The 24,434-nt window shown below is 53.7% G+C and overlaps 1 protein-coding gene across 1 annotated transcript in view; it reads right to left on the bottom strand.

Moving 5' to 3' along the window:
* The window catches only part of LOC135918724 (uncharacterized), a 104,791-nt gene that overhangs the window by 51,189 nt on the left and 29,168 nt on the right, over nt 1-24,434 (bottom strand). The window contains exon 2 of the mRNA XM_065452377.1: nt 1,682-1,833. Coding sequence (XP_065308449.1) covers nt 1,682-1,833 — 152 coding nt within the window. The remainder of the gene's footprint in view (nt 1-1,681; nt 1,834-24,434) is intronic.

The raw sequence follows: 24,434 nt of genomic DNA, 5'->3' as shown, positions 1-24,434 counted from the left end.
GCGCGCACGTCACTGAAAGGGCCGCTCTCATTGGTCTCCGCTGTATGCAATTCGCGTCTTTCGTCTCCCACTCCGCGTTCGCTCTTTCATCCTTCTCTGTGCTCGTTCGCTCAGTTACGCCACCGCTGACGCTCGCCGCAGGAAAGAGCTGCGCTCTTCACCGATGATTGCGATACTCACTAATACGGAATTTGAGCGCCGCTATATTCGTGTTTTCATTTCGCGATATATTGGCTGGGGTGAACAATCGGTCTCGTTCAGCACGATGCAAACGGAGTGAAGTGTGGCGCTACTGACTCGCTAATCTGCAGATCGCGAGAGCCAGCGCATGAGTGGCGCGTGTGTGCGATTCACAGAAGCCGCGGTCGACGTACCTCCCAGGCAAACCTCCCAGCCGCCGTCGCCACCTCACGCTTTCGCCATGTCCTCCTCCGCTTTCCGCCTCATGGGTTTGCTGCACTCTCCTTTTCGCATTCCTCATCGCGCCTTTTCTCTCTCACCGCTTGTTTCATCCCGACTGCGCGCCGCGTTCGCTCTCGTCTTTCGTTCTGCTCGTTCGCTTCGTTACGCCGGGAACGTCGACGTTTGCCGCAGGAACGGGTGCCAGAGAGCTGCGCTCTAAATGTGCGAGTAGTCAATCTCGCAAGAAATCATCATCAGCCTGGCTACGCCCACTGCGGGGCAAAGGCCTCTCCCACACTTCTCCAACTACCCCGGTCATGTACTAATTGTGGCCATGTTGTCCCTACAAACTTCTTAATCTCATCCACCCACCTAACTTTCTGCCGCCCCCTGCTACGCTTCCATTCTCTTGGAATCCAGTCCGTAACCCTTCATGACAACCGGTTATCTTCCCTCCTCATCAAATGTCCTCCCCATTTCTTTTTCTTGATTTCAACTAAGCACGGAGTTGTTTGGTGGCAAAGGAATTTTGGTGGAACGAATTGCGAGCATTAAAGTGGTGGTGTAACTCCGTTAAACCTAAGTATTGGCGACACACGACGCGACAGACGAGAGGCGATGCGCGCTATGCTTCGCCAAGAATATGCTTGAACTTCCTGTTGCTTCTATTCAAATGCAGTTGAAGAGGACGATGAACAAATCTCAGCTGTACAACACACCCTCTTCCGGGACACCGTGGTATCTTATATCAGAGTCGTCCTGTAGCTATAAGACACCGGACTGGGTGTTAAATAAATATGTTTAATTTTTTCTCTAACTTTTTCTCTAAGAAAAACAAATCTACAACAATGAGCAAGAAAGAGGATCCTGAACATAGCGAATACAGAGCCCATGGTTGGTAAAAAAGTATACAGAAATCGGGGTTGGGGCAGTAATCGAGCTGAGAGAAATGCACAACACTGTGTACACAACTTGTCGATAGCCATGCATTAGGACCCGCTCCGCGCACGCATGCATATGTTTATTTTGCATAGACATGACACGCGAAACTATAGGTGTGTCGCGCTCCATGCCTGACGCGCTGTGATTTCTCTCTCTTCGGCTACGCATTCAGTTAAAGAAACGAAGCTGAAACCCACGAGAGTTGTCTGCGCGGCCGCGTTTGCGAAGGCAGCCGCGAGACCTGATTTACTCGAGCCAATTATTAAAAAGCTGTCGGACGACGTCGTCACTGTAGTACGCAGTGGCCTGCGTGGTCGGTTATGCGGAACGTGCCCACCTTACAGAAGTTTGAGTTGACGCTGCAGTAGGCCACGTCCCTCTCTCGCTGTCCAACCAGGCAGGGGTGGTCCACCGAGAACTTCTCGATGGTAAAGTCGGCGTCGCACGTGTGGCAGCGCACCCTGGTGCCGAAGTAGAAGTCCGTGTCCCCTGCGCCGACACCACGCGCTCAATTTGCACGCGCTCGCTGCGATAGCGGAAGCTAGTTAGCGTTAAAGATGACGTGGGAACAAACCTTTCGTGCACCACATTCACATGGACCACATTCACATGGACGGTTCAGTCGCGACAGATACCTGCTCATCACCGGGGGGGTAGAATCCATTCCCCATTGAGATGGATTACTTGCGCTGAGCGATTCAAGCACGATCCAAGTGCGAAGCATGTGATCGAAGTCAAACGTGCTGGTCAATGACTGTCTACATGTATATACCACGCACGCGCGCGCATTTGTGTGTGTGTGTGTGTGTGTGTGTGTGTGTGTGTGTGTGTGTGTGTGTGTGTGTGTGTGTGTGTGTGTGTGTGTGTGTGTGTAAGCATTTCTTGCTTGTTCAGGTAGGTTTGACTACCTGAAAAGGCGAGCAATACTTGCACAACCAATCGCAAAGTTAATTAAAGAGATTCACTAAATAGCATTCTAATTACTAAATGTAAGACACACGTTGCAAATGCGAAATCGCAGCCCAGCAGTAAAGGAGGCATGCATGCCTGCTTAGATTAAATCGTAAGTATAGCACCACTTTTGAGATATCCGTCCCTACAACGTACTCCGAAATACACTTACGTTCCTGTTAACAGTTAAGAAAGTTCCGGATCGTTGAGGCACCTAACAGAGCAGCAAGGATGCGCAGTCGGCCGCGCTTGGACGCGAATGCTCCGCGATCGCGGCTCGGCGCCAGATGTTGCAATGGTGTCCGACACACCGCGGTGTATGAAGCTGGTTATAACAATTGTGATAACAATGGCAGTCAGACCAACAAACAGCGCTAAATACAGGTCGAAATATCAGGTAATTTGATATGCCGAAACTTTCGTACTGTCAACTTATACGAACATTAGTGATGCGTTCATCATACGTATTTGTTGTCTACCCGCCGTGGTTGCTACGTGGTTATGGTGTTAGGCTGCTGAGCACAAGATCGCGGGATCGAATCCCGGCCACGGCGGCCGCATTTCGATGGGGGCGAAAACACCCGTGTACTAAGATTTAGGAGCACGTTAAAGAACCCCAGGTGGTCGAAATTTCCGGAGTCCTCCACTATGGCGTGCCTCATAATCAGAAAGTGGTTTTGGCACGTAAAACCGCATAATTTTTTTTATTTGTTATCTCCAGTGTAGAGATGGTGCAAGCAGGTTCATTGAAAACAAAACTACGCGTAGTAGGCAGCAACATTTGTCCACATGCATTGAACTGTTTCTCGGCGTCACCGAGAATGTGCGAGATTGCGTAGACCTACTCCCTCAGCGCAGTACGGACGAAGCAAATCGGCCGCGTAGAGTGTGCGTCCCGAAGCGTCGGGCGAGGCGGCTATACTCACCTTCGAGGGCTTGACTGCGCTGGCAGTGGACGCCCCGTCTTCGAGTCTATTCAACGTACAGTTGGTTATGAGAGAGTTAATTAATACTTTCTTTACCTCTTTCGCCCGTTTTCGTGGTTGGTTGGCGGTGGATGGTCGGACTTGCGATGAGGCGCCGGAGCCAAAGGATCGTGCTCTCGCGCAACAGAGTTGCCCGGCGTGTTCGTCGCCGATCGCCAACATTGTAGCTCTTTGATAGGCACGTGCTATCGCGTGTCAGCTTTGATGTGTCTGAGGCTTAGATGCAGTAGTGGAGCGCCTGGCAAGGAAAACGTTCGTTCGTTCGTTCGTTCGTTCATTCGTTCGTTCGTTCGTTCGTTCGTTCGTTCGTTCGTTCGTTCGTTCGTTCGTTCGTTCGTTCGTTCGTTCGTTCGTTCGTTCGTTCGTTCGTTCGTTCGCTCGCTCGCTCGCTTTCGGGGGGGGGGGGGGGGGAGAAGTGCGGTTCCTTGGCTTTTTTGCTTAATTATTGTTCCTCAGGGCCCTTCCGGCCATGATTGCTTCCCGCGCGGCAACTTTCGCCGATATGTGCGTGTTTGGAGATTTACATCATAGTTTGCTTGCTGATGCGAGTCCGCCTCTGCTGCAGTGTCAATGAAGCTTTGACGCTGCACTGCCACAGTTCTTGCACCGTGCTACCATTTTCGCCCTGGTTCTGTTGAAGCCGTCAGCTTCATTGTAACCACCGCCATCCAGCAATCTAAATATCACTCCACGCGTGGGCGAAATTGTTCATTTGGCTGCTGTAATGTTTGGAGTCGGGCATGGAATAGATGGTAGCTGGCCCATGCCGTCATCCAACTTATCCACGCTGAGGACGCTCTTGAAGGGAGAGACTTGTTCTCATCGAGAACGAGGAATATGGGTTTATTTACAGTAATTACATGAGAACGTTACAGTTCATCAGTCTAACATGCCTGAAAGAGGAATGCACTCTCAGCAGCCGCCCAACAGCTGCTTATATATACTCTGTCCTCCCTGATCCCTAGGTGAGGGAAAAATGGCCGTTCAACCTGCCACAAACTCTGAGCGTTCAAAGTCATCGTAGCCGACCCGCCTTTAAGGGGGTGTGTTACACAAACTACCGCACAGGTTTCACTGACCACGCCGAGGTGAGTGGGTTCCCGGAGACACGGTGCTTTTGCCCGAGCAGGCGCCTCTTCATCCCAGTGTTGACTCTGCACACAATGGCCGCCGTGTCTGTCCCTGACTTCTAAAGCCCGTGAGACGGCTGCCAGGCATCTTCTCCCAGGATTTCCACAACTTCTGACAAGCCGTGGCGGCCACGGCGAATCCAATAACAATAGTTGGTCCGCCGACCACGTTTAGTCATAGCAGCGGCGCTCGCTTGGGGACGCGGCGCATTGTTGTTTTCCCAGAACGAGTCATCGCAGCAGGCCGGGCGCGTTCCAAGGTCTGGTTCTCCGAATATCGCCTCCCCCACCGCTGCGGCTGGCTGGGAATATTTTGTAGGTCGGTACCCTTGCAGGCCGTTCGTAACATTGCGCAGTAAATCTTCCTGGCCTTAGAGCGTCGAAACTGTCCTCCTCAATGTGTATTGAGAAGGACAGAAGGACAAAGCTACAAAATGCCGCTCACGTATGACCCAGCACAGTGCTTTAAAGATCTGACACAGTCGCGGCACATCTGTAAATGGTGAAAGACGTCTGACGACCGCTACGAAGAGAACGTGCTGCATCTGCGTAAGGAACTGACAGTGATACCATTTTTCAAAACTGTGGCGTCAACAACATTTCACATAGTTGTCTTACTAAATGCAGTAATATGGCGCTCATACCACAATCTGGAAGATTTTAAGCAAACGCTTTCTTCTACTTATTTAGCGCTCGGGGGTGCAATACACGGCGGGGCGTCACTGTTATAACCAACCAACGCATCGGGCGGTTCGATACACAGAAATATATTGCTGCGATACGCGCAACGTGATATATAGATTTAGAGTGGTAGCATGTCGGAGAGCACCAACCATTTGAGTCTCCATCGAGCTTGAGAACTTGCTTAATCATACAAAGTGAATTGAAGACTATCAATTAGGCAGGGCGGCGTTTTGAGGTAGTACATGTTCGCACGGACTACTTAGTTTAAACTATAAGTTCGTATGCGCTGCCAAACAGCGGTGACTCCACATCCAGTGTGAGCACGACGCATTTTTACTGGCACCATATTGTGCCTTGGATAGTAAACACCTAGCGCAGTGTTTCGTTTCGTTTTCCTTTACCGGTGGCACATATCGACTATGGAGGATTGGCCAGGATTTGGATGGTATTAGGAAAGAAGTTGGTCTATTACTCATAACAATCGAAATGTTCTATCAGTAGTTCTCCCTCTTTTTCATGAAGGTATACTTGCGCACAAGCGAATTATAAAAATCCACCGCTCACGTTGGCATCTATGTGAACATCGCATGGACGACTTGTGCACTCATTCCTTAGGCATGTGTACCAACGTAAGCGCGAACATAGATAAACAAAATCATTGTACGAATCTTCGCTTCACATGTACTCCAACATGTGCGTTGGATCTTGTTGATTTTTCCAACGCACCAAATACCAACTGCGTTAAGAATGACGAGCAGTGCATCCATGCTTGTCGTCGCATGATCATTCGAAAGCCAGAAAGGGAGTAAATGCGCTTGTTTTTAGTGAAAAGTACACCAGGATAAAATAAAACGGTCGTCGAAAACGTTACACGCTCAGAAATAAAGATAAATAAAATACGTTAGCACACACGTGTACGCAAACTCTAGGCACATACCAACAGCACTGTCAGCCTGAGAGTTCATTGCTAAAAACCCGCTAGTATTTCTAGATGCAAGTTTTAGCGGATGCTGGATTTTTACCGCACCTTCACACGCACGTACACGTGGCAGACCCGCAGGACGGAGGACACCAAAGAACGTAGATTATCTCTAAGTAACTGACGCTGCCACTAGCACGGGTTACGTGTGCACACGACCAAAATATTGAACCTGAACAGGACGGACGCGAACGTAGCTGTTGACAGATGGCGCTGTAAAACTATGGCAGAAAGCCCCGTCGCGTCCTTCTGCCCTTGTCCTCGCATCACTGTAGCGATACTCGAACACTTCTAAGCAATACAGTTTAACTGTGCTTAGATTATGCCACTTTAATTCGACAAGTTCCTCATGCCGTCGGGTGACCGTTATTATTATTATTATTATTATTATTATTATTATTATTATTTTAGAATAATAATATTTGGGGTTTTACGTGCCAAAACCACTTTCTGATTATGAGGCACGCCGTAGTGGAGGACTCCGGAAATTTTGACCACCTGGGGTTCTTTAACGTGCACCTAAATCTAAGCACACGGGTGTTTTCGCATTTCGCCCCCATCGAAATGCGGCCGCCGTGGCCGGGATTCGATCCCGCGACCTCGTGCTCAGCAGCCCAACACCATAGCCACTGAGCAACCACGGCGGGTTATTAGTATTTTAGCGCGTGGTACTTTCGCACATGGTTCATGCTTGCGTATACGCGTATTTCCTTAGAAAGCGTCGGGTAAACCTGGCTTTTCCACAACAAGACCCTTCGTGAGAACAGGGGGGCGTGTCGTGCCACGGCTGCATAGTTTGCGGCCGCGTTTCTTTCGAGCGGCGAAAGGGGGCAAGAGGGCAAGAGCAAAGGGCAAGAGGGTTAGCAAAGGCAATGGAGGACCAAGAAATGGCGCTCTTTAATGAACCGGGCGTCGTCACCCGAAAGGGAAACAGCGTCAACAGGGACACCACCCCGGACTTGTCGTGGATGGCGGGCTCCCTGGAAGTGGCCTGGCGGAACGAAGACGTAGACCTGGGCTCCGACCACAGCATCATAAGTGTAACGATCAAGGGACCAAGGTACCGGGCAGCCCTCGGCAAAGCCCGGATCACCGACTGGGACCGAATGCGCAAGCACACGGACGAAGAAAACGAGACCTCCGGAGAAAACGCGGAGGAGGGCAGACATCAAATGTACGCAGAATGGGCGCGAGAACAAAAGATCGCGCTCGACAGATTTACCCAAGAAGTTGTGACAACGATGCAGACGCCCTTCGTCGACGCCAAACTAGCACACATGTGGGAGGCGCGGCACTCGCTCACGCGAAGATGGAAGCGTCAACGACGAAACAAGAAGCTCGTCAAACGCATCGTGCTCCTCAACAAACGGATCGCTGAATACGCAACCAAGCTGTGCCGAGAGAACTGAATGAGTACGTGCGACGGGCTGCAGGGAAAGCTGTCGGCGCGCAAGACCTGGTGCCTGCACACCTGATCGACCCGTTGAGCAGCAAGACCGCAACCAACCACAACCTCACCAAAGTTCTGAACGCTTACGATGGGAACGGCCAAAGGCTCATTGAAGACCTCAAGGCGATCTACCTCAAAACGGAGAGAGGGCGATTTCCGATACCGGAGGAGTACGGGGGACCAGAAAATCCGGCATTGGATGAACCGTTCACCATCACGGAGTTATTAACAGCTATAGACGAGAGTAATAAGGCGAGCGCACCCGGAACGGACGCCATTACATACAAATTAACTGCTCAATAACATGAGTGATGCGGCGGCACGCGGGCTCCTGGGTGACATCATCAGAACCTGGGAAAGCTCGAAGTTGTCCGCAGAATGGAAAGAGGCCGAGGTACGGTTCATACCTAAACCCGGCAAACCTCTGACCATCGAGAACATGCGCCCTATCTCGCTCACGTCCTGTGTGGGCAAGGTCATGGAACGCATGGTGCTCAGAAGACTTCAAGCACACCTGCACGAGACAAATCAGATGCCGGCGACCACATATGGATTCCGCCAGCACCTGAGCACCCAAGACGTCCTGATCTAATTACACGAACTAGTGATTAAAAGAGCAACGAGGCACGCACCCCGGGGTATACTGGCTTTGGACCTCAAAGGGGCCTTCGACAACGTGTCCCACGCCAGCGTGCTCGAGAACCTGCGCAAGACGGGGTGTGGCCGCAAGACCTACGGTTATATTAAAGATTTCCTAACCAATAGAACAGCAACTATCCGGATAGGAAATTAACGGTCAGAGCCTGTGGAGCTCGGAGACAGGGGTACCCCACAGGGGTCTGTCCTGTCGCCTCTGCTTTTCAACCTAGCACTCCTGCCCCTGCCCGAACTACTCAATCAGATCGAGGACGTGGACCACGCGTTCTATGCCGACGATATAACGGTGTGGACGAACCGCGCGGGGTCCGATGCCTGGGCGGAGGAAGCCCTGCAGAGAGCGGCAACGACCGTCCACGAGTATGCCAGGACCTGCGGCTTCAGCTGCGCTCCACAGAAATCGCAGCTGCTCATGGTACAGCCCGGAAGACCAAAGAAAGAGCCGCCGCCGAACATAATCATCACCATCCACGTCACAGAGATCAAACCAACGCAGCAGATCCGGATACTGGGCCTGCTGTTGCGCAGCGACGGCAAGGCGCACGCAGCCGTCAACAAAATCAAGGCCACATCCGAGCAAGTCCTGAGCATGATCCGGAGAGTCACCAACCGGAACAGAGGAATCAAAGAAGAAGACGCACTGCGCCTGGTGCAGGCATTCGTCGTGTCACGCGCAACGTACTCCGCCCCGTACCTCCAGCTTGTGAAGGTGAACCGCGAGACGCTGAACACGACGATAAGGAAAGCAGTCAAACTCGCCATGGGCATCCCAGTCTACTCGTCAACGCAGAAGCTGCTGGAAATGGGTGCCCACAACACGGTGGAAGAGCTGGTGGAAGCACACCTATCCCACCAGAGAGTAAGGCTGAGCCGGACAGAGCACAGTTGGACCGTCCTACGCAAGATAGGATGGCAAATTGAACAGCGACCGACAACGGAGCCGCTCCCCACAACGTGGAGAGACATTATTAAGACCAAGCCCCTCCCCCGGAACATGCAGCCGGGGAGGAACAACGAGAGACGCTCTGCGCGAGCCGAGGCACTGGCTCGACAGCTGGAAGAGGACCCCGAGGTCCTCTACGCGGGCGCCTCGCTTCTCAAGCACGGAACCAGAGCAACGGCGATCGTCACCACCATCGATAAACTGGTTACAGGCGCGTCGATACGGACGACGAATACAGCCGAAGCAGAAGAAGTGGCCGTGGCCCTCACACTCGCACAACCGGGAGTGAGGACCGTGGTCACAGACTCCCAGACCGCCTACGCAAGCTACCGCAAGGGGACCATCTCTCCCGCGGCACTAGCGATCCTCACCAAATGCAAATCACCGGGACGGGCCGTTGAGCTCATGTGGGTCCCGGCTCACTCGCAAGTGGAAGGCAACGCACTCGCCGACCACTATGCCCGAGAACTGTCGATCCGGGCCGAGGACGAGCCAGAGCTACCGCACCCCGTGACAAGCTACAAAGAAATCACGCAAATGTACAGAAGCGGCAGATGTAGGCTTCCCCGTCCGCATCCGCAACTCAACCGAATTCAGCAAACGATCGTGCGACGCACGCAAGCGGGGTCGCTAGCGCATCCCGTGCTCTTGCACAAGATGTTCCCAACAGAGCATGACACTTCATGCCCTTTTTGCAGACGGTCAAAAGGCACTCTATCACACATCCTTGCAGAGTGCAATAAGCTCAAGAACCCCCCCACCATCCCTACTCCCCACCCTCCCCAGCCCCAACCTCCCCCCGAGCGATGGGAGACCTTGTTGTCCAGCCCCGACCTACCGACCCAGCTCGCGCTGGCGGCTAAGGGCCAGGAACTGCTGGACACACACATGGGACCTGAGAAGAAGGTTCCACCCCATCTGGTGCCAGCGCGCACCAACCGTCACTAAGGGCTCAGCACAAAAGTTCATTCTCCCTCTGGTGGTGGTGGTGAAAAACATTTATTGATGAGAAGGCCAAAAGTAAAAACAAATTAAAAATGGCTGTGGCTTAGGTAAGGTTAAGCCCAGGATGCGAAGCATACTAGCCTTTATTTTAGTTGTTGAACCACTGTTTAGCCTGGTGAACTGCTGTTGCTTGGCTATATTTGGTTCGGCTAGACGAAGAAACAACTCATGCGTTACTCTGCTTCGCCTTCAAGAGTGGAACGCGACAGCGTTCCCGTCGACCCGCCAAGGGGTGTAAGACAATGAGCTGCGGCGCAGCGACTACGCGCCCCGCATTGGACGCGGTGAGCGTCGAGGAACGCAGCGTTCGGCGCGGCAACGAAATGTGCGCCAGAGCAAGTGACGCACGCCTGAGCCTTAGAAACAGCTCGTTTCTAAGGCAACACCGCATTCACTAGAGGCGCTTTTGTACCGCTTTGAAGCATCGTACTCGTGGCTCAGTGGTAGCGTCTCCGTCTCACACTCCGGGGACCCTGGTTCGATTCCCACCCAGCCCATCTTGCAAGAGTTGAGCCAAAGCCACTTCTCCTCTGTCGTGACGTCACGGTGGCACGTGGTATTGAAGGCGACACCGCCGCGCCTGAGGAGCTGGGTTGAGCTCTCGTAATATGCTTCGCATAAAAATTAAAAAGCAGCGTTGTGGGCGGCCTTCAGGCTGCCGGTTGTGGCGTCCAGGCCATGCCTAGTCGCGACGTCCTCCGCCCAGTTCACCAGCCGGAGTTGGATATCCGGCTCGGTGCTGGACAAAGCAGCCTCCCACTGTTGCGGATTGCTTAGGCGCCAAGAGGCAGGGGGCAAGTGTGCCGCGCAGGAGAATAGGACGTAATCGGCGCGGGAGCCGCCACATAAGCGGCAAGCCGGCGAGTGCGTCCCGGGGTGGAAGAGGGCAAGACGTGCGGGAGTAAGATAGGTATGGGCCTGAAGGTGGCGCCATAAGTGTTGGTGGGGTTGGGAAAGGGATTGGTGCGGAGGGGGGAAGGTGAGACGAGAGAGGCGATAGTGCTGCGTGATATCGCGGTACGTGAGGAGCGCGTCTCGCGTATCCATTCCCGGCGGGGGCGGGCTTGTTCGGTCAGTCGAATCTCGAGCGATGGAATTGGCCGCCTCGTTACCAGGATGGGCCGCGTGAGCGGGCACCCACATGATTTGGATGGGGCTAGAGGGAACGACATCGGAACGCAAGATTCCGATGGCCGGGTGTGCCACCCGTCCAACCGCGTAGTTGTAGACCGCAGGTTTGGAGTCGCTGAAGATGTACTTCGCGGAGGTTTGCGTGATGGCAAGGGCAATAGCTGCCTCCTCGGCCTCGACAGAGGTAGAAGTGTAGACTGAGGCAGTAAGAGGGGGTCGGAGAGAATTGTCAGTGACGGCAAGGGCATGTGCTGGGTACCGGCGGTACGGGGCAGCATCTACGTAAGCCACGGCGGCCTGCCGTTCGTACTGACGCCAGAGCGCGGAGGCTCGCGCTGCTCTACGGGAGGGGTGGTGTTCGGGATGCATATTTTTAGGGAGGGGATTAATGGTTAGGAGGGGGAAGACATGGGAAGGGATGGGCAGTGTGTGGGAAGAGGAATAAGAGGGGAGAGATTAAGGGTGGAGAGAAGTGCGCGACCCGAGCGGGTGCGGGAGAGACGGAGGAGCTGGGCCGTGCGATGGGCCTCCGTCAGGGAGTTGTGGACGCCCATCGACAGTAACCGAGCCGTCGACGTAGATGTGGGAAGGGACAGGGCTGACTTATATGCGTGGAGAATGAGGCTGTTGACTTTGTCTTCCTCGGTACGAGAAAGGTAGAGATACGGAAGAGAATAAATGAAGCGGCTGAGAACAAAGGCCTGGACCAGGCGGCGGAGGTCGTGTTCGCGCATGCCGTGGTGGCGGTTTCAATGCGGCGTATGAGGCGGACAGTGTGGTGTACAGTGTTTGTGAGTCGAGTGATAAGGGTGGTGTGCTTGCCATTGGACTGAAGAAAGAGTCCGAGGATGCGGAGGGTAGAGACGAGAGGAATGGGTGTGCCGTCAAGGTAGACGGTGAGTGGAGAAGGCGATAGGGGGGCCATCCGCCCAGGCCGAAGGAGCAAAAGCTCCGATTTGGTCGGGGAGCAGCTCAACCCGATGGCCCGGGCGTGAGCTGCTACCGCGTCCACACCTGCCTGTAGAGTGGTCTCCATGTCGCCAAGATTGCCGGTGGTCACCCAGAGGGTGATGTCATCGGCGTAGAAAGCGTGAGACAGAGCTGGGATAGCTCGTAAAGCACGTACCAGCGGGAAGAGGGTGATGTTGAACAGAAGAGGAGACAAGACAGAGCCTTGGGGGGTACCCTTGTTGCCAAGGGAGAAGGAAGGAGAAGAAAGTGGGCCGTATGAGATTTCGGCTGTGCGGTGGGCGAGGAACGCAGTGACGTAAGCATGGACACGGGGTCCGACATGGAGGGAGGAGAGAGCGTCCAGGATGGCGGTGTGGTGTACATTGTCGAATGCTTTAGTTAGGTCCAGCGCCAGGATAGCTCGAGTGCGTTTGTGGTGGGAGGGGTGTAGGACATCCTCGGAAAGTTGGAGTATGACATCCTGGGTGGACAGCTGGGGACGAAAACCGAACATGGAGTCCGGATAAAAGTCATGATCATTCAGATAGGTCTGGAGGCGGGCCAGGATGACATGCTCGAACAGCTTGCCGAGACAGGAGGTGAGAGAGATGGGGCGGAGGTTTTCGAGGGCAATAGGTTTGCCGGGTTTGGGGATGAATGAGACACGTGCATGGGTCCAGGAGGATGGAAGAGTGCCAGCCTGCCAATGTGTATTGAGGAGATCAGTAAGGGCTTCGAGGGAGGGGGTGTCTAGGTTGCGGAGTACCTTGTTGGTGATGCGGTCTGCCCCCGGGGCCGAGGTGGTGCGGAGTGTGAGTAGCGCCGCACGGACCTCGCCCACGGAGATGTCTGCCTCAAGGTCAGGGTTTGGGGAGCCGGAGTAGGTGGGAAGCGGAGTAGGTAGGTCGGTGCAGAGGTAGTGGTCCCGGAGGGCCGCCAGGAAGTCAGTATCAGTGAGTGGGGAGGAATGAAGGAGATGGGATATATCCTTGCGCTGGGAAGCTTTAGTGTGTGTAGGGTCTAGCAGCACCCTGAGAAGCAACCACGTGTCGCAGAGGCCCAGGTTGCCTGCCATGCGGTCACAGGTCTGGCCCCACTGTTTTCTAACGAGAGAGGCGCAGTGCTCCTCCATGTCCAACGCGAGTCGGGCCAAACGGAGGCGCAGGCGGCGATTGTATTTCTGAGCCTGCCACCGGCGGTGAACAGCATGATAGGCCTCCCAAAGGTGCAGCAGACGGCTGTCTGCCGTAGTGGAGTGTGGTGCTGTAGGGAGCGTGGATGTGGCAGTGTGGACGTCCGCCAAAAGGGTCTCGGTCCAGGCAGAGAGATCGGTGATAGGAGCAGAGGAGAAAGTAGAGAGACGAGTGGAGCGAAAGCGGTCCCAGTCGACTATCTGGGTGAGACGAGTAGAGGCGCGAGCAAGGGAGGTGAGTGGGAAAGTTGTACAGAGGACGTAGTGATCGCTACCGAGGAAGACCCCTGTATTAGTCCAGGTCGGATTGGCGACATTTTTGGCGAGGGTAAGGTCCGGATTGGTGTCTCGTTGAACACTAGATCCGATCCTGGTGGGGCAAGCGAAGTCATTAAGGACCGAAAGGCACTCGTTGTGGATGAAAGTCCAGAGTGAGTGGCCTTTGCGAGTGTTCTGAGGGTAGCCCCAGCTGGTATGTGGGGCATTGAAGTCGCCAAGAACGACCAGGGCATTGCGGCCAGCGCAGGAGAGCGCGCTCGGCGGAGGACGAGGAGGAGAGGAGCTGAAGGGGCTTTGGGAGGGCTGTACACATTGAGAACAAAGAGGCTTGTCTCAGTGCGACGGCGAGGAAGGATTTCAAGGAGGAGATGGGCAGAGTCCAAAACGTCCAACTGGTGCTGCACGGCAGCAAGGTGTTACGAACTTGTACCGCTGCACCACTATTACGACTTTGTGGTCCCGTAGCGCTCGTCACCCGTTTCGTGACAGAGCGTTGGTAGCGAAGACTCCGAGCCTGGCGTCGATGAGAATAACAAAAGGGACTTTATACATTATATACAGGTTATCATACAGGACATGAACGGGTCGGCACTGGGGCCAAGTGCTCACAACAAACGCGACTGTTCTCGCACGGCGACGTCCGGCGAAAACGCGTGACACATCTCACCCCAGTCGGGAGCGACACTGTCTCCCGGTGGGTCGGCGGATCCCGTTTTCGAGGCGGCCTCCTCGCCGCTTTATAATCCCCGAGAACCATTGTCACTCAAACGGCCCAATACAAAGTCAGCACACGACGGTCGTCCGAGGGGTCCAACCAGCGACCGCGCTGGCCACCCGGTTCAAAGTTCGCGCGCGCGGAGACCTCCATGCAAAAGGAGGTGCGGCGCCGGGCTGTCTGGCACACGCTGACACGTCTAAACACGTCGCCTGCCGATGCTTCTCCCGCAGGACACCGCTGCCTGACGGCTCAGCATCTTGCCTTTTCAAGGGAGAATTTGGGCGCTCGCAGGATAAATTCTGCATCTTGCAGATTCGGAATCCGGGCTTGTGGTAATGGCACAACAGCATCCCCGCCCTCAGATAAGGCGTCGGGAAGACGAGCTGCCTCCACGTGGCTTGGATGCCAGGCGCGCACGTTCGTCAGGCTCGTCCAAGTTCACGTCCAGTGTCGGGACGCCAGGTAACTTCACGTGCCCAGGTCCGACTCGCCAGGACAGGAGCTCTGCTCACCACGTTGTCGCCAAGGCACCTCGACCAGCTCCGCTCGGGTCGTTCCTAAGACCTTGCTTCTCGCCACTGGTCCCGGTTGGTCGTTCTGCAGCTTGCAAAACCGACCGGCAAAAGGCAACACCCAACACGAACAAGTGCCCTCTGTCTCCCGTCAAACACCAGACAAGGCCATAATCCAAATCAACCTAACTAAATTGCTATCCCCCTTTTTCTCCCGCTGCAACAAGAGGCAGGTGTACGATCTAGTACACAAGGCTGAAACAACCAGTTTTCAAATTAACAACACAACAAAATAGAAACAATTATTAATCAGCAATAATAATTACAAATGGAATGGTCCCCTTGAAATCACTTGGACCGAAAACATACCACTGAGGAAGCAAATGAGGTCATTCATTTTTCCCGGCGATATTTTCGCGGAATCCGAAGCTGCTTATATTTGCGACCCTGCTTATCCGTGTAGCGGCGGTACAATAAGCCAGATTCTTTGCCAAATGAAACCCTCTTTTTTTTCACTCCCCGTTTGACGCTCTTCCTCAGATCGGCTAATGAACAGTCTTCCTGTTGCTCGCGAATCAGACTTTCTCTTTCAAGTGCAGCCTGCTCCTGCCGGCTGGCGGAAACCGGAGCGAGTGTGGAGCCCGCGTCGCCTAATTGCGGCGTCGCGTCTATATCGCGGCTAGCACTGCACGCGTCACTCCCACTCACTTCCAGGACCCGCTCGTCTAGGCCAGCGTCCGAGCTCTGCCTCTCCCGTGACTGCTCGCCACTCAAGTTACCTTGATCAGTCCGTGTGCCGCACCGCCTTTCGCTCACCGACGCTAAGTCAAGTTCCCTCGACAGCGGGCGCGCTTTGGATCGCGTGGGGGCCATGTACGCCACGTCGGCAAAGAATGATTTGCCCTGATCCCTCAGCAGCTGCTCCGAGCTATTTGAGAAGAGGTAGGAAAATTGCTCCGGGAGGGCGGCTGACACAGCGGCTTCGGTGTTAAGTTTCCCAAACTCTCCTTCAATGATAACCGTTGCGATCGGTAAACAGACACTCTCCTTCTCGGCCACTTGCCGTATCCTAACGCACTCTCCCGTAAAATCACTCGAGGAGACGAAAGACGGGTGAACAACGTCCATAGTTGCTGCAGAGTCCCGCAGTGCTCGGCACTTCTTGCCGCTTACCTTAATTTCCTGCACATAGGGCTCCAATAGACGTATGTTTTTGCGAGTTTCCTGTATCGTTGCAAAAGCAATTCTCTCTGGGCAGCTTGCAGCGATGTGCCCTTGCTTTTTGCAATTGTAGCAGGTTAACGGTTTCCGTTTTTCAAAAGAACGCGTCATTTCGTTTCGCTGTTTCGGACCATCGTCATCATTCTGAGATGCATTCTGTCCATCCCTTACAGTTTCTTTGGGAAGGGACTCGTCTTCCCGAAACTCGCGACGCGTGATTTCCTTCCGTTCGTCGGGCTTCCCGTAAAACCCATCTCTTCTATCTGCTTTTTCTATGCGCACTGCCTTGCTGTGCAAGCTGCGGCGGGTGTAATACTCTTCCGCTAACTCTGCTGCCTTGTTTAGCTTAACCTCCTTTAGCCTATCTTGCAGCCAGAGCCGGACATCCTCATCAATGCAACGGTAGAACTGCTCCAACGCGATGCATTCGACAATTTTGTCGCGGTCGTCGTAAACCTCTTCGCCCTTCAGCCATTCCACCAGGTCGGCTTTTAGACGAAACGCGAAGTCAACATTCGACTCCTTGAACTTTTTTGCATACCGGAACCTCTGCCGGAAAGCTTCGGGCGACAATTTGTACTTCCGCAGTAGCGCTTCCTTCACATCACTGTAGCTCTCAAACGCCTCTTTCGATAAGCAAGTTATTACGTCTGATGCCTCCCCAGGAAGCAACGCTAACAGATTCTGTGCCCAGAGGGATCGCTCAATGCTATTCCGTTCGCACACGTGCTCAAATTTCACGAGGTATTTGGCCATATCCTCTCCGACGACAAAGGGTGGAAGTTGATCGCGTATTCTTGGACCGTTAGAAGTTAGATTAGGCGCCGGCGAGTTATTTCGGATCTCCAACTCTTTCATTTTAAGCTCGTGCTCACGTCGCTCCCTCTCTCTCCTTTCCTCCTTTTCCTCTTCGCGACGTTCCTGTTCTCTCCTTTCCTGCTCGCAACGTTCCTTCTCCCTTTCCTCCCTTTCCCGACGTTCCTTGATATCCGCCCAGGCCTCAGCGGCTTCCTCAGCCGTTACGTCCCCAGTCCTCATGACCTCAAGGATCGCATTCTTTCTTTTGGTTGAGCCCAACTCAATGCCCAACTCCTCACAAATTTCGAGAAGTTCCTTCACCTTGTACTTCTCCATCGTTCACACTGTCCTCCTGCTGTTTACCCTTTTTGAATATACCTGCCGTACGCTACTATAACACTACTAGTAAGACATATGCAAGTATTTCACACACTGCCCTGTTTACCCCCTCAGCATCCCCTGGTTTTCAAAACACTCTTACTAGGCTTGAAACACACAAGGTTATCACAATGCAACACCAAATCCTTCCCTAAGCTACTATAACCTGTGTCAGAGAAAGTCTGGTGTTTGAGGTAAACTTCAGGCACTCACCGCGCCGAGGTAGCTGATGCCGGTCAATCCCGTAGCTGCCATCCAGTGTTACGAACTTGTACCGCTGCACCACTATTACGACTTTGTGGTCCCGTAGCGCTCGTCACCCGTTTCGTGACAGAGCGTTGGTAGCGAAGACTCCGAGCCTGGCGTCGATGAGAATAACAAAAGGGACTTTATACATTATATACAGGTTATCATACAGGACATGAACGGGTCGGCACTGGGGCCGAGTGCTCACAACAAACGCGACTGTTCTCGCACGGCGACGTCCGGCGAAAACGCGTGACACGTCTCACCCCAGTCGGGAGCGACACTGTCTCCCGGTGGGTCGGCGGATCCCGTTTTCGAGGCGGCCTCCTCGCCGCTTTATAATCCCCGAGAACCATTGTCACTCAAACGGCCCAATACAAAGTCAGCACACGACGGTCGTCCGAGGGGTCCAACCAGCGACCGCGCTGGCCACCCGGTTCAAAGTTCGCGCGCGCGGAGACCTCCATGCAAAAGGAGTTGCGGCGCCGGGCTGTCTGGCACACGCTGACACGTCTAAATACGTCGCCTGCCGATGCTTCTCCCGCAGGACACCGCTGCCTGACGGCTCAGCATCTTGCCTTTTCAAGGGAGAATTTGGGCGCTCGCAGGATAAATTCTGCATCTTGCAGATTCGGAATCCGGGCTTGTGGTAATGGCACAACAAAGGTTGCGCTGCACCAGTGTGGCAATGTTTGGGCGGACCTCAGAAGAAGGATGGAAGGAGGTGTAGTCGCGCAGTTTCACGGGGGTTAGGGGTTCCTGGAGTGCTAGGACGGCGGGGAGAGTGTCGGGAGGGATATTCTGGAGGTGGAGCTGCAGGGTGTTCCGCTTGCTGCGGAACCCCCGACAGTTCCACTGCCAGAAATTAAGGCGCGTGGGGTGTCTGGCCATGATGGATGGCGGAGTCCCCCGACAGAGTTGGGGTAGGTGCCGGGGTGAGCGGGGCAGGGAGCGACAGGTGTGCGACGGTGGCCTCAGTTGCGTTTTGGCGGGTCTCTAAGGCCGCGACCCTGGTGTCTAGGGCGGTAAGGTGGGATTCGATGGCGGCCACACGGGTGTCGATACTGGCGACGCGCTCCTCAAGTCGCGCAAAGCGGGCCATGACGCGCTTCTCGAACGCCTCCAAGAAGGAGGTTGTCTGGCGAATAACGTCACGCTCGGGCGCGACGGGGTCGGAGGAAGGTGATCGGGGTTTGAGCGGGGGACTGCGGTTGGGAGAGGCGGCGCGCGATGATGCAGCAGAGGATGCCGTATTCATCGGCTGCTCAGCTAGCGACGGCGGCTGTGGAGGTGCGGGAGCTGGGGAAGTAGGAGGAGGAGCGGGGGAGGACAGACGCACTAGCGCGGCCTCCAGATGGCGCGACAGCTCCTGAATTTGGAGCTGCTGGGCAGCGATAGTGGCCTCGAGGGCCACGGTTTGGGGGTCCGACGTGTGAGGCTGCGGTTTCTAGCTTACCGGTGATGTGGTGGTGCTGGCGAGGGCGGTGGACGCCTCGGACCTAGGCAGAAGCGGGAAGGTGGCGGCTGGCAGACGTGGCACCACGGGAGACAGAGTGGCGGCGGGGACGGGAAGGCCGGGAGGTGTTGAGTATGGGCGCGGTGGGTGGCGCTGGTGTAGGAGGCTGGTGCTTGGAGGTGGCCGGGGGCGATGACGGGCCGTTCCGCTCGAACCGGAGCCCGCACGAGCGCGAGCCCGTGACGTGGGCTCCCTTGCACGGTGTGGCAGCGGTCCCGTGGCAGCGGTAGACCCCGCAGTTGAAGACGATGGTGGAGGGAAGAGTAGAAGCGCCGACGAAGGTGATGAGGATGGACTGGGAGCGCCCCATCTGGCATGCGTCAGCGATGGCGTAGGGGGTGTTCACGTTCATTGACTGGAGGTCTTGGACGATCTCGCCCTGGGTTTGGGAGTCCACTGCGTTGTGTATGATGCCGCGGAGGGCATTGTCGGGTGCGGCCATGTAGGCACGCAGGGAGTAAGATATGGCACCCAGGTGGAGTTCCGAGACCCGGAGGTAGACGCGAGCGCGTGGCTCAGATGGGGTGCTTACATTAAGGGAGTTGTACGGATTTATCCGTACACGGTCGGCGGTGCGTGCGGTGGCGTAGTCGATGGTGGCATGAGTGCAAAGGATTTGGAGCAGGGCTTCGTTAGTGGTTGTGCGGAGGTCAAGCCCTCCTCCCGGTCTGTAGATGATCTTGAAGTCCTCCGCTGGGAGGCGAGGTAGGGGAGCGTGACGACGGAGAGTGGTAGTGCAGGCAGTCTTGGATGGTGGCGAGGCAGGCGGTGGCGAGACGACAGGCTGTTGGGCCGCGGCTGCACGGTGTGCTTTCACGGCACGGACCCAGCGTGAGTCAGCTTCAAGCTCGGCAGGGCTGATGGAGGTGTCTGCGACTTGATATTCCATGTCGGCGTGTGAGCTCTATCGACGTAGGCGGCGAAATCGGGCGGCGTCGGCAGCAGGCGTTGCGCGGAACGCAGCTCCCGCGTAGGCAGAGTCCGCTTCAAAAAGGCGGTCGGTGGAAAACGGCGGGAAGGCCGCTTCCCATCTGACTCCCGACGATAGCGGCCCGGGCAAGGGCGGTCGGTGAAGGTCGCGTCGTCTCGGTGGTTACGGAGCGCGCTGACGACACGTCCGTTCACCTCGGCTGTCTCGGAAAAACTCCTTGTCCCTCTCTCTCGAGCGGTGACGCCCAAGTACGCGTACAGAGGTCGAACAGAGAGACAGAAAAAAAAAAGAAAGGCAATGCGTTTAGCACACATTAGAGCCTACTTTCTTCCTCTTCCTTTTTTTAAGGCGCATACAGTATTAGGTTTTTATATGGCTCGTGCCAAATAGCGCAATTCCGCCTCTTCAGATGAATTACTTGAAGCAAAGGACATTACTTGCACGGCAGCTCGCAGCGTTGACTTAGCTGTTTGAAATGAATTAACGGCATATTTTTAGTATTACTGATGGCGAACGTCGACGTGCCAAATCCCACTTTTACTCGGGCCAGCTGCGCTCTTTAGTTCATCTGTCTTTGAAACAAACTCTTTCGGCGCGAACACGACTACTGGCTAGGGAAAAAATGTTGGCGCGAACTCTCCTTTAAGTTTGCTCGCGCCCTTTTTAGGTTCGCAAGGGCGCTTGGTATGTTGCAGTGGACAAATGCCGGTAATTGCGCGTCTCGCACAACGACGTTTCGGGTCTGCAACAACGGTCGCGTGACCTCACCACCGTGAACGAGAGTCTCTGCGCATTATCTGTCTGCGAGCTTCAAAGTCACGACGGAGCTCGAGTTCAGGAATAATGTTTCATCGGCATCTTCGCTTGTCAGAGAGAAAAAAAGAGAGGGCATATTTCCACACAGTATAACGTTCTGACAAAAGCCATGGAATTTGCTTGACTGCCGTGAAACAATTTGAACATTGCATACAAAGAAAAAAAGTATAGGGGAAGGTGCTGAAAACTAGGCGCACATTGCGCATCAGCGCTTGCACGACGCCGTGGCCAGGCGCTTTTGCCTGTTAGTTGCCGCTGTCCAAATTCGTATGCGCTTTGCTAGATTTCAGGGCCTCAATATCAAGGAGTCAACAGAAGTAAGGTCGATGTGTGATTATTATGTATGATTATGATGTACCGTGAAAGTTTTCGAAGCAGAGAATTCACGAAAAAAATTATTCGCTTCTTGGCACACAAACACGCGCACGCACGCGTCGTGACGTTACAACTACCGCGGACAGAATAAAATGGACCACGGCGAAGGCGGCCGGAGCGGCTGCGGGGCCGGCGCTGCTATCGCGCTTCGCGAGAGGGACCTTTGCTTCGCGCGCTCACGACGAGAGCATAGAATAAAGACTAACTTACGAGAGTACCTCGAGTGATGTCAAACTTCTCCGTACCCTCGCTCTCGCGCTGCTACTTGTCATGCTTGATACATTTCTAGTGCGCCGTCCGGCTGCTCTGCTGCTGACGGTCGGGACGAAGGGGCGCGTGAATCGCCAGTCGTTCAGCGCTTTGCGCTTTCGCGCAGTAGTGGACGGCCGCATGCCGTCACACCGCCGCGCTTTGAAAGAACCAGAACCCGATTGTCTTTTTGTCGGCGATTTGCAGTCGCGGAAACATTTAAATGAAGCACGGCTTCGGTTAAAAAACGCGGACCAGTGCCAACGTGTGAAGAAGGTGCCCGGTGTCTAGACGTCTTCCCTCGCATACGCGTCCCTTTTAGCTCGCAGCCGCTCAAAACTTTTAGCATCGGCTTAGCGGTCTTTAATGGTAGGGAGCAGCACGATATGACGCCGCTATAGCCGCAACGTCTGATGCGTTGCCGGAAGGGGTTGTGGGGAGTGCGGTGTAAGAGTTGAGAAGGACGTCTGGATGAAAAACTTGGGAGATTTATTTAATTTATTTACAGTGAGAGTCAATTAGGAGTCGTACAGTCATTACGGGCCGGCAGCAACTCGGACGCTGCGGCCCGCCCCTATGAAAATGGTCATATCCTTTATGTTTCCTTTATGTTTCCTTCTTGTGCCCTATGTGACCTTTATGATTCCTTGTCCTTTGTGTGACCTCCGGGACGCCAACTTTGTGTGTACCACATGTTTACTCATCCTAACGTATACCTCGAGGATGTGACCTTTATTATGCCTCTAGGATGTGTCCTTTATGTTTACCGCAGGATGTTAACTGGATGTGCACTATGTGTTACCTGAGTGTACACTTGAGTGCACATGTAGGTGACATAGAGTGCACATAACAACTGTCTGTACATATAATACAGGCAGATATACCTGAACTTTGTGACAGCCGTTAATACACTCTGCAGAGTCATTGTAAGTACTAAATCTTGACTTATCCTTTCCTTTGCCCCAAGAAAACAACCCTTATTATAATTATTGTAGTATGTGCCCTTTGTGTTTACGGCGGGATGTTACCTAGGTGTGCACTTCAGTGCACACGTAGGTAACATAGAGCATATAGTGGGCGAGTTGGTTACGATTCATCGTACCTTTAGCAAAAGCGCAAAAGCAACGCGGAAACAAGGAACACTCCGAAGAAACAGCGCCGTCTTGTTGTGTTTCTTCCTTTTGTCCGTGTCGCTTTCGCGCTGACTACAAGTACGAGTAACTGCTGTGTCGATATTAGCACGCGTAGAAGCAGGGCAGCGCGGATCCCGTAAATGCTTGCTTGGGCGTACAACTGAACAATTTATAATTGTGAGTTGGCTAAGTATGAAAGTTGTGTGCGGAGTATGGCCGTATTTGATTAAGCGAGCATGCAAGCAGTACGCCTGTTTCACTTTGGCCGAAGTTCCGCTGCCGCTGCAAGCCAGCCATCGCCACATTTTGTCGCCTTCATTCCTTACGCTACGAGCAAATATGGTTCCACCTATGCAAGATAAGGCCTGACATACTCAAAAACACGCCACTGGGCACCATAAGAAGCGTGTATATGTGTGGCAATTCCGAATTTCTGATCGGTAGGCGTCACAGCTCTCGCGGCTGCCCGCACACCGTGTGCCATCCCAAGCAACGGAACAGCACATGATGCGCGCTGATTGGCTCGTGTCCGCCGACAAACCACAGGACAAGCGTTCGCGCATAGTTCGTCTAAAATCTCTGCATATACTTTAAAAAAACAAGGCAGCGCACCAAGACACTTTAAAATCAATAATTTGTGTTTAAATACCAGCCTTCCTTCCAGCAACGACGTTTTTAAATCTCGAAGGCCGTGCTTTTCCAAAATGCACGCCCTAAAGGAAAATGTAGATCTCGGAGGCTAAATTCACGTTTTAACCGCAGTGCGGCGCTGCCGCAGAGTAACGGTTGACGGTGAGCTGGGCCACGTTGTGTTGCTGTGAGCGGTGAGAGTTCGTTACACAGTAATTTAATCATATTTTCGAAGTGCCTAAACTAACTGTGATCCGTACCGTGTGCATTAACCATCAGGAAACCTCTGGGCTCGTGTAACGCCATTAGTTCGCCTTATGTTTCGTGTGATACGCCATTGTCTTGTGTACTACAGCGCCCGTCCGAGCTGCCTTTGTTCTCGCCTGTCCGCGTTCGCTGGTGGAATACCTGATACTGTGGCTTCGAATTATGGTGCGTGAAAGAATTTGTTGACAGTTGTGCTTTCGTGCGCTGGTGTTCATCGGCAATTCAACAGTGTTCGCGCCGGAAAGAGCGTCGTCGCGTGGTGCCTGCGAGACGAAGAAGCCGTTTGCTGACCACATTGAAGGTAAGCAGGTCTGACGCTTGCGCGCATTCTCGCAGCTTTTGGTTCATGTAGTAAGCTTTGTGGAACGACAACAGAACACTTTCTGAGCGTACGTTGACCATGTTGCTGTGCACATTTAGCAAAGCGTTTCACGAGGGGAGTTTCCGTGAAATGTATCATTTCTTACCGCTTACTTGCTTTATGGAGTGATGTGCTACCACCGCTGATTGTTGGGACTTAATGGGCAAATATTTACGTAAACGCTGAAAGTTACTGTTTTCTCGGTAGTTTCCCGGCAAGAAATTCTTCCGTAGATATGAATTTCCGCAAGTTACGTTTGTAATGCATGTCGATGTGTCACGGGCATCGCGAGTTGGCACGCGACTGCGATGTTTGACACTTGAACAGGTATTAGCTTGTGTGAAGATTACTTTATTGATAGTGTTCAGATTGAAGTGCAGCTTCGCGAGAACTTGTCTGCATTGTTTGTGTTCTTCGACGTGCTCGTGTATTTGTCTTCTATATTGTAGGGCAAATGTAGACCGACATTACAACAGCGAAATTTCTTTTTAATCGAGGCATCTCAATCAGACGCTCGTTTTCATTAATATTTTCATCCGGAGAACGGGATGTGAGTTCCTGCGATTGTTAAAGACAGTGGCTTGTAGCACTGCCTAATAAG

This window comes from Dermacentor albipictus, unplaced genomic scaffold (assembly GCF_038994185.2).
Source record: "Dermacentor albipictus isolate Rhodes 1998 colony unplaced genomic scaffold, USDA_Dalb.pri_finalv2 scaffold_21, whole genome shotgun sequence".
In the NCBI taxonomy this organism is placed as follows: Eukaryota; Metazoa; Arthropoda; class Arachnida; order Ixodida; family Ixodidae; genus Dermacentor; species Dermacentor albipictus.
The sequence above is the reverse complement of the archived record's forward strand: the minus strand, read 5'-3'. Positions and strand labels throughout refer to the sequence as shown.